The 14,671-nt window shown below is 43.3% G+C and overlaps 1 protein-coding gene and 1 pseudogene across 6 annotated transcripts in view; one reads left to right on the top strand and one right to left on the bottom strand.

Annotated features, from left to right (window-relative positions):
* FBXL2 (F-box and leucine rich repeat protein 2) overlaps positions 1-14,671 on the bottom strand; it is an 86,118-nt gene that overhangs the window by 15,936 nt on the left and 55,511 nt on the right. For 3 of the 6 annotated variants that reach the window (XR_009566018.2, XR_009566019.1, XM_030830073.2), the window contains exons 6-10: positions 4,911-4,979; positions 4,715-4,810; positions 4,366-4,492; positions 4,158-4,232; positions 2,722-2,852 (exon numbers count right to left, since the gene is read on the bottom strand). Coding sequence is in view for 4 of the 6 variants with exons in the window: in XM_030830073.2 (XP_030685933.1) it covers positions 2,722-2,852; positions 4,158-4,232; positions 4,366-4,492; positions 4,715-4,810; positions 4,911-4,979 (498 nt within the window). In the remaining 2 variants the exon portion in view is untranslated. Of the gene's footprint in view, positions 1-2,721; positions 2,853-4,157; positions 4,233-4,365; positions 4,493-4,714; positions 4,830-4,910; positions 4,980-11,225; positions 11,332-14,671 lie in introns of those variants that run through there. The other 3 variants (XM_060308784.1, XM_060308785.1, XM_030830077.2) reach the window with 3 other exon arrangements.
* On the top strand, positions 13,678-13,763 carry LOC115838958 (small nucleolar RNA SNORA11; annotated as a pseudogene).

Genomic DNA, 14,671 nt, shown 5'->3' on the forward strand with positions numbered 1-14,671 from the left:
GCAAAATAAGACAATCCTCAGAAGGTATATAACCAAAAAAAAAAGGGGGGGGGGGCGGGGGGTACTTCTTTGGCAGTCCAGTGGTTAGGACTCCACGCTTCCACTGCAGGGGTCGTGGGTTCGATCCTCAGCCAGGGAACTAAGATCCTGCATGCCATATGGTGCAGCCAAAGGAAAAAAAAAAAAGATATCTAACTGGTGTATGAAAAATGGATCAGTTTCACCGATAAGTAAAGAATAACAAAACAAGTATCTTTTTTCTGCCTCTTTTGTAGGGGTTAAGGTTGCTGGTTCTAAAATCAAACTCTACAAGTTCAAATTCTAGTTTTACTTCTTACTTATCATGTGACCCAAGATAAATTATGTGCTTTGCTTTTTTTTTTTTTGCGGTACGCGTGCCTCTCACTGTTGTGGCCTCCCCCGTTGCGGAGCACAGGCTCCGGACCCGCAGGCTCAGCAGCCATGGCTCACGGGCCCAGCCGCTCCGTAGCATGTGGGATCTTCCCGGACCGGGGCACGAACCCGTGTCCCCTGCATCGGCAGGCGGACTCTCAACCACTGCACCACCAGGGAAGCCCCATGTGCTTTTCACTGAGTCTCAGCTTCTCCTCTGCAAAACAAGTGAGAATACAGTACCTACACCTCCTAGCAATGCAGTGAGGACTAAGTGAGACAATGCTTGTGAAAGTGCTAACAAAGAGCCTGGAACATATATGAGTTCAACTGATGTTAAGCATGATTAGTATTTTGGTGCCATTATTAAAGTTTTAATATTCACAATATTACATGGAGAATCAGAAAATAAATCATTATTTGTTAAAACTTTTCTTCTTGCTAGGGAAAAATGATAAATAAGGTGGCTGTGATTTTTCCTCCTTCTGTGCATTTAGCAGCTGGTTTAGAGGAGAACCTGGTGCCATTTGGACATGAGGCTATCTGTCTGCTCACATGTCAAAGTAATATCAGGGCAACAAATAGCCAAAACAATCTTGAGAACGAAAAACGGAGCTGGAGGAATCAGGCTCCCTGACTTCAGACTATACTACAAAGCTATAGTAATCAAGATAGTATGGTACTGGCACAATAACAGAAATATAGATCAATGGAACAGGATAGAAAGCCCAGAGATAAACCCACACACATATGGTCACCTTATTTTTATATAAAGGAGGCAAGAATATACAATGGAGAAAAGATAGCCTCTTCAATAAGTGGTGCTGGGAAAACTGGACAGCTACATGTAAAAGAATGAAATTAGAACACTCCCTAACACCATACACAAAAATAAACTCAAAATGGATTAGAGACCTAAATGTAAGGCCAGACACTATAAAGCTCTTAGAGGAAAACATAGGCAGAACACTCTATGACATAAATCACAGCAAGATCCTTTTTGACCCACCTCCTAGAGAAATGGAAATAAAAACAAAAACAAATGGGGGATTCCCTGGTGGCACAGTGGTTAAGAATCTGCCTGCCAATGCAGGGGACGGGTTCGAGCCCTGGTCCGGGGAGATCCCACATGCCATGGAGCAACTAAGCCTGTGCACCACAACTACTGAGCCTGTGCTCTAGAGCCCGCGAGCCACAACTACTGAAGCCCGTGCACCTAGAGCCTGTGCTCCGCAACAAGAGAAGCCACTGCAATGAGAAGCCCGCTCACTGCAACGAAGAGTAGCCCCTGCTCGCCGCAACTAGAGGAAGCCCGCATGCAGCAACAAAGACCCAATGCAGCCAAAAATTAAAAAAAAACTAAAAATAGAACTACCATACAACCCAGCAATCCCACTACTGGGCATATACCCTGAGAAAACCATAATTCAAAAAGAGTCATGTACCACCATGTTCACTGCAGCTCTATTTACAATAGCCAAGACATGGAAGCAACCTAAGTGTCCATCAACAGATGAATGGATAAAGAAGATGTGGCACATATATACAATGGAATATCACGCAGCCATAAAAAGAAACAAAACTGAGTTATTTGTAGTGAGGTGGACAGACTTAGAGACTGTCATACAGAGTGAAGTAAGTCAGAAAGAAAAACAAATATCGTATGCTAACACATATATATGGAATCTAAAAAAAAGAAAATGGTTCTGAAGAACCTAGGGGCAGGACAGGAATAAAGACACAGACGTAGAGAAAGGACTTGAGGACACAGGGAGGGGGAAGGGTAAGCTGGGACGAAGTGAGAGAGTGGACATATATACACTACCAAATGTAATAGAGATAGCTAGTGGGAAGCAGCCGCATAGCACAGGGAGATTAGCTCAGTGCTTTGTGACCACCTAGAGGTGGGATAGGGAGGGTGGGAGGGAGAAGCAAGAGGGAGGAGATATGGGGATTTATGTATATGTATAGCTGACTCACTTTGTTATAAAGCAGAAACAAATACACCATTGTAAAGCAATTATACTCCAATAAAGATGTTAAAAAAAAAAAAGTAATACCAGGGCGAGGCAAATCAGGTGGGCACATGAGTGAAGTCCATCAGGAAATGAAGGCTCAGATTCCCTGGTGGTGGACAGTGTGGGACTCTCCACACATCCTTAAATGAACTAGATTACAGTGTCCCACACCCCAATACATCTGACAAAAGCCAACAACACAACCACTGCCTCCTCCTCAACCCACTGCCAGGCCTTTCTCCTCCTGCAGGAAGCCCTCCCAGTCAGCCCCAAGCTCTGAGTTGCAAAGCTGAAAGCGTGGTGCACTCACTGAAGTCTTGGGCAGTTCAAGGCTAGGGCTGTGAGGGAGGCATCCGTGAGGTTGCCGCAGCCAGACAGGCAGAGGGCCTGCAGCCGGTGGCAGCCCCTGCAAATCTGCACCACGCCTTCATCCGTAACGCGCTGGGGAGAACCAAAGCAGAAAGGAAAATCAGAAGGCACGGGCAACAGTGAAATGGGAGCCGCGGACAAATGGAGTCTCCTGTTAGTCAACTAGTTTAGGTTGCCAGTTACTAGCATTTTATCCTGATAATTTAATCAAAATAAGGTGAAGTACAGGGAAGACAGATATTTATGTTATTTCTGAACAGCTTTAAAATATTCAAGCATTACTAATGGAGAGTAAAATTTTTAAATTCCATTTTTCTACCCAGAATCGTTCGATTTTTTTTTCAGGAAATATTCATAAACTTGTGTTAAATATCAGATTTAATGAACAGCTCATGAGACTTGCTTAAGTGACATTAATTTTTGGTTGAATTTCTACATATTAATGCTTTAGATATCTACTATATAAATCATACATGTATTTTTATATTGCCTGAAATGTTTTAGAAAATAGCAAAATTAAGTAAATCACTAAATTATTAATAAATGGCTTAGAATTCTATGAATTTAGCCATGAAGATTCAAATTAATCTTTATTTGAATATGCTAATTTATGCAGAAATAAACAGATACATTTATATCATACTTCAGGCCACCTGCCAGTGCTGCCCTACATGCAATTCAAGGTCCTATTTTTGAACAGTGCAGCCCCATAAGGTCAATATTTGCCCAGAAGATAGTTTCTGCTTTACCTCCCACCATTAGGGAACTTAGGTTTATGATTCATTTACTAAGTGCCAAATACAAGGGATTTCTCTTTTCTCAAAATTGACATTCTCCTTGAGAAACCCAGGTGGCCATAGCAAGCACCCTCTTCAATTACCAATATTTACAATGGCAGTGACGAAAAATCATCCTTCACAGGCTAATAATGCACTGATGAAAATCACACCTTGCTCTTGAATATGCCCTTTATATTTCAAAGCACTTTCATATCTGTTATTTCATTTTATCCACTGAGACACCATGAGAGGTGTCATCACCCCCAGTTTATAAGTAAAGACAAGACACTGAGACCTTACCAGGAACTGTTTAGGTTAGTGACTAGTTCACAGCATTCCTGATGTCTTAAAATAAACCAAGACCCTGATCTATGCTGTTTTTAGGGGAAATGCCCATGGCTTTGTATTGGCCTTTTTGTTTAGATTGCTGTTCTTCCATCCTGTGGGCAACTGGGAGCTCACATAAGGACACAGGATGTGAAATAAGGGTGTGGCAATCCTCCCACCTGCCTGGGCTGCTTCCCAGCAGGGCCCCAGCAGGTTCCTGACGGAGGGAACAGGAACAGGAGGGAGCTCACGTAAAAGGCATGTTACTTACTGAGCAGGACTGTAGGTTGAGGCTCACAAGCTCATGGCAGTAATTCTGAATGTGCTTCAGAGCTTCGTCTTCTAGCTGAGTGAATGGAGAAAACAAAAAAGAGATGGAACCAGGTGAGGGGACAGTAGGGCACAGGTTCCATAATCACGTGCACACACCTAACATTAGATACACGTTAGACAAGCCAGGCCGTGAGGACTCCCGGTACCTGCGTGCAGCCCCTCAGCAGCAGGGCTCTCAGGCCGCGACAACCCCGCACCAGGGCCTCGATGCCATCCTTCGTGATCTGATCACACCATGACAGGTTCAGGTACTCCAGGTGCCGACAGCCCTCACTGGAGAACAGGAAACAAAACCACACATGTGCAGTCCATCCCACGGAGACTTTAGGACCAACTCTGAGCTTAGTAGCCCACAAGCAGTTCAGGGGAGAGAGACCTCTGTAACCCGAGTCGCCCACTTCCTGTTCCAATGGGACCATGAGAAAGGTTTCAGACACACCAAAATGCTCAGAGCTTTGGGTATTGCTCATGACCACTAACAACAGGTTCTCTTACCTGATCCCCTTTAAGGAGCTGTTTGTAATGGACACACAGGAAGTCAGATCCAGATGTTTCAGCTTGGAACAGAATCTGCTAAGGCTGTAACACGTGCTGAAAAAAATCAGATGCACTAAAGGTATTTTCAACCACCTTTCTCTCCCCTCACTCTCTCCACGGCCAACCAGTCACCAAAGTAATTTCCACTACTTACCTGTCAGTGATTTTTGTGCACCCATTGAGGTTTAAATGTTCAATGTTTCTGCAGTTCTGTGCAAAGGTCCTAAAATGAGAAAACATTTTAAAACTCCCTGCAAGTTGCTAGGCAGCCACTAGAGGGCATGTATAACCATTTACATTTAGAACAATGCTCTTCAAAATTTTATTTTATTGTGGAAAGGATACTTAACGTGAGATCTACCCTCTTAACAAGTTTTTAAGTGTATAATATATAATTGTTGACTACAGCTACCAGTGTTCTTCAAACTCTGATGAGCACATGAGACAACTGAGGTTCTTCTCATAGTGCAGAATCTGATGGTAGATCCAGGCAAATTGCTTGGTGGTCTGCATTTCTAAGACGTTCCCGAGCGATACTAGTGCTGCTACTCTGGGGACACCACTTTGGAAAGCAAAGCCCTAGACTGACTACATATCAGTTGAAACTCTTCTTCACTCAGATTTTGGCGGTCATCTGAGAGTAGAGATCTGGCTCCCTGTTCCTTCTCCTCTGTAGAAAAATCAGCTGGCAGCAAGGGGGCTTGAGTCTTGTGCCATGCTGTCACTTGGTTACCCCAGGGCCCTTCTGGAGAAGCCATCTCCGGCCACCGATAGGGTCAGTAATTGATCAGTATCAAGAACCATCATTTACTGATGAGGACACTGAGCCATGAAGGGTGATGTCCTCAATGATTTGTGGGCTGGCAGCAAGGCCAGAAGCAGAAAATTAAACATCCCTTACTCACCACTTATTCCTTAACATATTCAGCAAGGACTGGCTCAGGTCATCTGCATTTTCCTGAAATATGGCTTCTGCAGTATCTTATAGGATTGAATCCTGATGCTTCCATGCATACCCCTACGTCTCCAAAACCTGGCCTCAAACCAGATGTCACTCTTACCTGTTACTTCCGCTCTGCTACGCTACAGGGAAAGGGAACTCAGCTGGAGCCTGGTGGACTCCCTGAGCTGAGGATATACAGCCAAAAGTCTGAGCAAGGCAATCAGAGGTATCAGAGAAGAGTACAAGAATGGAGAAAATGTCAGAGATCTGCAGAGCGTTCCCCTCAGGAATTCAGTAGAGTACTAGTCAGAGTGTGCATGTGAGGAAGTTACCCAAAGCCAGGGAAAGACTCAACAAGCAGCATTAGAGGGGACAGCAGCCAGAGCTCACCCAGGGCCATGAATAGTAAGTACCCATTCCCACCAGACAACAGTGAAAAATGTCATAATTTGTGGGGCACTGGGTAGAGTACTGAGAAGCGTCTTGCTTCAGGAGTGGAGTACAATTATCCCTAGACTAACCACTGCTTTGGTCCAACCCAACAAATTAAAAAAAAAAAAAATCTCAAAGGAACTATGTCCAAGTAACTCAACTGCATCTCAGAACAAAACTCAAGTATATTTATAGGAATACAAAAATATTCTGCACCCAAAGTAACATTCACAATGTCTGGCACTGAACAAAAAATTACCACCCATTCAAAGAAGAGGGAAAAATATATCCATAATGAGGAGGAAATTCAATCTATCAAAGCTGACCCAGAAACTAGAAATAGCAGACAAAGGCATTAAAAGTTATCATAACTATGTTCTGTAGAATACAGTTCTATGAAGCTGGAGTGAAGATGTTACATTAAACATCTCATGTTTATTAAACATGTTATGTTTATTAAACACGTTATATAGAGACATGAAAGATATACAAAGATACAAATTAAACTTTTAAATATGAAAACCACAATGGCTGAGATGAAAATTTACTGGGTGGGATTAACAGCAGATGAGACATTGAGGAAGAAAAGATTAGTGAACTTAAAGACACAGCAGGAGAAAGTATCCAAAATGAAATATGGAAAGAAAACAAGAAAAAAAGAACAGAGCATGAAAGAACTGTGGGACAGCTTCAAACAACCTAATGAACGTGCAAGTGGAGTCCCTAAAGAATGGGAGAGTGGGGCGGGGGGAAAAAATCTGAAGAAATAAAGGTCAAAAGTTTTATGACAATTATAAACCTACAAGTCCAAGAAACTCAAAAAATTCCAAGCACAAGAAACATGAAGGAAAATCCACCAAGGCATAGCTTAACCAAATTGGTCAAAACCAGTGACAGAAAAAACATTAAAAGCACCCAGAGAAAAAAGATATGCCTAATACAGAGGAATAAAATAAGGGTGACAGAAGATTTCTCACTGATAACAAAAAAGAAAACAGAGGAGTAGCATCTTTAAAATACTGAAAACAAAAAACTGTCAACACAGAATTCTATATTCAGCAAAAATATTTTTCAAAACTGAAGGGAAAATAAAGATTTTTTCAGGCATAAGTGCTGAAAAAATTCATCAGATATGCAGTGCAAGAAATCTTAAAGAACATTCTCCAAGCAGAAAAAAAAAATGACATAAGATGAAAATTTGTGTATACACAAAGAAATGAAGGATACTGGAAATAGTAACCACTTGAGTATAGAGAGCCAATTTTTTAATTATTTAAATCTCTTTAAAAATAATTGACTGTTGGGCTTCCCTGGTGGCGCAGTGGTTGAGAGTCCGCCTGCCGATGCAGGGGACGCGGGTTCATGCCCCAGTCCGGGAAGATCCCACATGCCGCAGAGCGGCTGGGCCCGTGAGCCATGGCCGCTGAGCCTGCGCGTCCGGAGCCTGTGCTCCGCAACGGGAGAGGCCACAACAGTGAGAGGCCCGCGTACCGCAAAAAAAATAAATAAATAAAAATAATTGACTGTTAAAACAAAAATACTAACAATCTAGTGTGGATTTCATACCATATTTGGAATTTTAAAGTGTATGGCAATAACAGCATGAAGGCTGAGCAAAGGAAAATGGAAGTATGATGTAATATAATTTTAGGATTGACTAAAATCACTTTAAAATCTACACTATAAACTCAAAAATAACCACTAAGATTACAAAATAATGAGTTATAGCTACTAGGCAAAAAAAAAAAAGATATAAAATGTAATCATAAAAAATACTCAACCTATGGGCTTCCCTGGTGGCGCAGTGGTTGAGAGTCTGCCTGCCAATGCAGGGGACATGGGTTTGAGCCCTGGTCCAGGAAGATCCCACATGCTGTGGAGCAACTAAGCCCACGCAAAACTACTGAGCCTGTGCTCTAGAGCCTGCAAGCCACAACTACTGAGCCCACACACCATAACTACTGAAGTGTGTGCACCTAGAGCCCGTGCTCCACCAGAGAAGCCACCGCAGTGAGAAGCCCACGCACTGCAATGAAGAGTAGCCCCCACTCGCTGCAACTAGAGAAAAGCCTGTGCGCAGCAATGAAGACCCAATGCAGCCAAAAATAATTAATTTAAATATATATATATATGTTACAAGAAGGAGCTTCCACATTAAGAAACTAGAAAAAAGAAGACCACATGAAACCCAAAATAAAGTAAATAATAGAGACCAGAGAAGAAATCAATGAAGTAGAAAACATAAAAACAATGAAAAAAATCAACGACATCCAAAGCTGGTTCTTTGAGAATATCAATAAAATTAATAAACCCCTAGGTAGACTGACCAGGAAAAAAAGACAAAAATTACCAATATCAGAGAAATTTACTCATCTTTACTCTTTAAAAATTGGTATCAATGTCAGTAAAAAATTCAAAGAATATATATATTGCAATAGGCACTATACAATCATTGTGATTTTTATTAGACGTGGCAACTACTTTCATACAGTAAAAAAACCAAACAAACAAAATTACCCAAATCAAGAATAAAGAGAGGAACTTTCACTACAGATGTTACAGATATTAAAATGATAGTAAGAGGGTATTACTCACAACTTTATGCCAAAAGTTCTAGAACTTAGGTGAAATGGACAAAATCTTTGAAAGGTAAAAACTACACCAAAGCTTACTCAAGAAGGAATAGAAAACCTGGACAGTTCTATATATATTAGAAAAATAGAATTTGCAGTTAAAACCCTTTCACAAAAGAAACATGCAGGCCCAGCTGGCCTCAATGGTGAATTCTACCAAACATTTAAGAAAAACAATACAAATTCTACATAAACTTTTCCAAAAAAAGTGAAGAGGAGAAAACACATTTCAACTCATTCTATAAAGGCCAGTAGTACCTTGATACCTAAACCAGACAAAAATATCACAAGTAAACCACAGAACAATATCCCTCACAAACACAGAGGTAAAAAATTTTAACAAAACTTTAGCAAACAGGATCCAACAACATGTTAAAAATACAGTACATGACAACTCAAGAGGGACTTATCTGAAGGGTGGAAGGTTGGTTTAACATTCAAACATCAACCAATGTAGGAAGAAGGGGATCAAGATAGCAGAGTAGGAGGATGTGGAGCTCATCTCCCCCATGAACACATCAAAAATACGTCTACATGAGGAAAAATTCTCACAGAAAACGAACTAGAAACTGGCACAACTCCTAAACAACCAAAGCTGCAAGAAAAATCTCCATGTAACTGGGTAGGACCAAAAAAATGGCAGGGGGCACAGGGTGGGGGGAGGGCATCAGGTCGGGATCTGTACCCCTGGGAAGGATCTGAAAGGAAGAGAAAGTCCACACCGGTGGACCCTTGCCCTGGGGAGGGAGCAAGTCGACTCACAATCTGGGCATCCCAGGCCTGGGGTCTTGCAAAAGAAGACAAGCCCCCTTGCCTGCTGGGAATCCACTGAGGCACAGAAGGGCTGGAGTAGCCTAGTCTCTACTTGTGAGGAGTGTGCACGTTCTGGCTTGCTAACAATCAGGGCGGAGAGAGCCTTGCACTGGCGGCTGCTGCCTTGCTGCACTTCCCAACCTGAAGGGGAGAACACCTCGGCCCTGCTCACTCCACGCCACAGCCTGGTGTGAGATCTGGGCAAAGATTCAGTCTAGCTATGCAGACACACACCTAGGGTGTGATCCAGGCAGAGCGGCAGATACCACTGTCAACATTCACATAGGGCAGCGGGTCTAGCTGTGGCAGACACTGTATGTGTGCACACTGGGGAGCACTCCAAGAACGTGCAACAGCTAAGTGCTGCATCCCAGGCAGACAGGCCCTGGGCAGCAGTATGCATGCAGCATTTCACTTTCCAGCAAGAGCACTCTGACTCCACCCAAGGGCTCCACCTCTAGCTTAGCCCTAGACCTGGGGCACACAGGTGCTGTGAGAAGACTACCACAGAGGCAGCCCAGATCTCAGGTGGCAGCACAGCCACCTCAATTCCTGCAGCCACAATGCCCTGGCCCCGAGCCCCAGCCTACTCCACACCATGGCCTTGCGCTAGATCTGGGATAAACACAACAGAGAAAGGGATGCAACCTTGGGCTGCTTCAGAGCGGGACTGCCGATGCCTACACAGGTGGTACACAGGTTGTACACAGGTTTGCTGTGACCACACAGGCTCACCTGCTTCAGCAATAAGCTCCTTTGGCGCAGGACATGCCCTCAAGGACAATGGAGCCTGATCAAACCTGACCCTCAGAGCTCCTACTCCAACATCCAGGGAGCAGACCCTGCCCTCGACAGGGTAGTGACAACGATGCAGCAAACAGAAAGCCCCGCCTCACATCCAGCACAAGTTCAATACACTACACCACCAAACACAGCCCCTATCTGTGTTTGTACCCTATCAAGGGTATACCACCCAGCACACTCTGAGGAAAGATGTGGCTGGCATCCATACCAAAACCAGCCCTCACACCAAAGACACTGGACACAAACTGTCTACACACTGATGCTCCCACATAAAAACAGCCCTTCAAAACCACAGTAGATGTTTCTCCTAAATTCACAGAGACAAAGAAAGTTAAGTAAAATGAAAAAGCAGAGGAACTACTACCAATTAAACAGTGACAGAAATCTCCTGAAAGAACAAATAATGTCTACTAGACCCCAAATTCAAAAAGGAGATAACAAAAAAGATAAAGGAATCAAGAAGGATTAGCAATAGAAATATATAGCAAGGTCACTGTAACAAGGAACTAGAAACTATAAAGATGAACCACTCAAAAGTAGACAATTCAATTGTTGAGAAAAACCAATCTAGAAACAATGGAGAGCAGACTAAAAGACACAGAAGAATAAATAAGTGATCTGGAAAACAGAATAACGGAAATCACCCAATAGAAGAGCAGACAGAAAGACAAACGAAAAAAACTGAAAGCAACATACAAGATCTATGGGATAATATAAAGCATGCCAACCTACACATAATAGGGGTTCTGGAAGGAGAAAAGGAAGAGAGGGGGATAGAAAATGTATTTAAAGAAATTATGGGAGATTGGATCAAGATGTTGGAGGAGTAGGACATGGAGCTCACCTTCTCCCACAAATACATCTACATGTGGAACAGTTCTCACAGAACATCTACTGAACGCTGGCAGAAGACCTCAGACTTCCAAAAAGGCAAGAAACTCCCCATGTACCTGGGTAAGGCAAAAGAAAAAAAAAGAGAGAGAGAAAATCGAGACGCGACCTGCACCCCTGGGAGGGAGCTGTGAAAGAGGAAAGGTTTCCACACACTGGGAAGTCCCTTCACTGAGATCAGCTGGGACAGAGGGGGAGCTTCAGAACCTTGGAGAAGAACGCAGCAATTGGTTTGCAGAGGGCAAAGTGGAGAGAGACCTGCGCAGAAGGTCAGTGCTGCCCAGCACTCCCTGGCCTGAGACGCTCATCTGCTGGGGCAGGAGAGGCTGGGTGCAGAGGCTCAGGCTTCGGAGGTCAAATCTGGAGGAGAGGACTGGGGCTGGCTGCATGGAGACACCCTGAGGGGGCTAGGGTGTGGTGAGACACAACCAACGGAGTATGGGACGAGGCCTGGGCCCACCAGAGAGGCAGGGCACAACTGTTGGGGAGCACTCAAAGGGCAGGCCACCATAGGAGGTTCTTTCTCCATGAGCTCCCTCAGGCAGCAGGGCACCACCTACACGAGCTCCAGGGGCTGGTGTGAGCCACCGCACTGCCATCTCAGACCCCAGAGGCAGGCGCAGACCGCCGCTGCCACAGAGGGTCCCGTGACCAGGCACCAACTCCTGCCCCCAACTCCCTGGGAACAACCACGACCACCGCTGAGGGTACCGCAACCCAGTGCCAACCACTGCCCTCCCCTCCCTAGGAGCGAATGCAGCCCGCCACCGCTGCCACCAAGGGTCCTGCGACCAAGAGCCAAGCACTGTCCCTGCCTTCCTGGAAGCATGAATGGAACATGCACCTGCACACCCCCTATCAAGGGGATAACAACCAGCACACGTGGAGGAAAGAGACAGCAAGCATCCAAACCAAAAAGAGCCCTCACAGCAAAAAAATATTGAACCTACACAAGCTATGCAGGGAGGCTCCTGCATATAAACAGTCCTCCGTGACTACAGTAGATAATTGTTTCTCCTAAACTCACAAAGTAAGAGAAATATAAGCAAAATGAAGGAGAGGAACGATTCCCAGTTAAAAGACCCAGAGAATTCCCCTGAAGGAACAATGAAACAGACCTCTTCAGTCTAACAGACACTGAGTTCAAAAAGGAACAAATGAAAATACTGAAGGAATCAAGAAAGGCTACTGACAGAAATGCACATTACTGTAAAAAGGAACTAGAAACTATGAGGAGGAGCCAAGAAAAATGAGAAAACTCATTTGCCAAGATGAAAACTGAGCTAAAGGCACTGAATGGCAGAATAAATAATGCAGAGTAAAGACTAAGTGATCTGGAAGATAGAATAATGGAAATTACCCAATCAAAACAGCAGACAGCATAGGCTTCCCTGGTGGTGCAGTGGTTGAGAGTTCGCCTGCCGATGCAGGGGACACGGGTTTGTGCCCTGGTCCGGGAAGATCCTACATGCCGCGGAGCGGCTAGGCCCGTGAGCCATGGCCGCTGGGCCTGCATGTCCGGAGCCTGTGCTCCGCAATGGGAGAGGCCACAACAGTGAGAGGCCCGCGTACCACAAAAAAAAAAGTGAGGGGATGGAAAAAGATATTTCATGCAAACGGAAATAACAAGCAAGAGGGAGTTACAATATTCATATCAGACAAAATAGACTTTAAAGCAAAGGCTATAAAGAAAGATAAGGAAGGACACTCCATGCTGATAAAAGGACCAACACAAGAAGAGGATTTTACACTTGTCAACATATATGCACCTAATATAGGAGCATACAAATACATAAAACAAATACTAACAGACATAAAAGGAGAAACTGACAGGAATTCAATAACAGTAGGAGACTTTAACACCCCACTCACATCAATGGACAGATCTTCTAGACAGAAAATCAATAAGGCAACAGAAGTCCTAAATGATACAACAGAACAGATAGACTTAATTGATATTTTCAGGACATTACATCCAAAAACAAACAAACAAAAAACAGAACACATTCTTTTCAAGTGCATATGGACTGACCACATACTAAGGCACAAAACTAACCTCAACAGATTTAAGAGTATAGAAATTATTTCAAGGGACTTCCCTGGTGGCGCAGTGGTTAAGACTCCACGCTCCCAATGCAGGGGGCCTGGGTTCGATCCCTGGTCCAGGAACTAGATCCCACATGCGTGGCGCAACTAAGAGTTTGTATGCTACAACTAAGGAGCCCATGTGCCGCAGCTAAGGAGCTGGTGAGCCACAACTAAGGAGTCCGCCTGCCACAACCAAGACCCGACACAACCAAATAAATAAATAAATGTATATATTTTTTTTTTAAAAAAAAGACAAGCCTCTCACCCTTAAAAAAAAAAGAAAAAAATTATTTCAAGACTCTTCTCTGACCACAATGGCATGAAACTAGAACTCGACCACAGGTTTCATTGTGACAAGGGGCACAAAACTTGTGGCCTTCCTATGAACAAATACCAAACATGTGTTCCCCTGCACCTCCATGTGGCTGCTGGGCAGGACCAGTGGGACAGGGCTCAAAACTGGAAGAAAAGCTACAGTATTTAGTGGGGGAGTTTGCCACCTAGAGCCGTGGTTCATGTATGGGCAGGTCACGAGTGGTCTTATAAACATAAAGGCTTTGAACCTCTCTTTTCAAGGAGAAAGAAAAAAGAACAATAGATTTGAACTATATGCCATTCCGGAAAAGGCAAAACTATGGAGACAATAAAAAGATCAACAGTCGCCAGGAGTTTGGGAGATGAATACACAAAGCGTATAAGTTTTTATGAGCAGTGAAAATACTTTGAATGACATAATGATGGATATATGTCATTATACTTTTTGTCCAAAATAGAATGTGCAACATTATTCACTTCATTAAAGTGAACCCTAAGGTGAACTGTGGACTTTGGTGGGTATGATGTGTCAATGCAGTTCATCCCTGTTTTTTTTTGTTTTTTTTTTTAAAAAGTACCCCTCTGTTGATAATGGCTACGCATGTGAGGGGACTGGGTATATGGGGAATTTCTGTACCTTCCTGTCAATTTTGTTGTAAACCAAAACTGCGTTAAAAAAAGTCTCAAAAAAAAAATTAACACTCAGGGTAGACCTTTTTGGCAAAACATTTCTTTCACTTTTAAGTATACATATTATATATGTATGTGTGTTTGTTGGACTGTGATGTAAAATGTATTTTTTAGATCAGAACAGTTTGCAGGCCACTGTAGTTAAATTATACTGGCAAATAAAGGCACAAATTAACCTCAAAACAACAAAAAAAAAGAAAGAAAAGAAATCAACCACAGGAAAAGAAATGAGAAAAAAATGATTACATGGAGACTAAACAACATGCTACTAAAAAACCAATGCATCAACGAGGAAATCAAAAAGGA

Source organism: Globicephala melas, chromosome 11, assembly GCF_963455315.2.
Source record: "Globicephala melas chromosome 11, mGloMel1.2, whole genome shotgun sequence".
Classification (NCBI taxonomy): Eukaryota; Metazoa; Chordata; class Mammalia; order Artiodactyla; family Delphinidae; genus Globicephala; species Globicephala melas.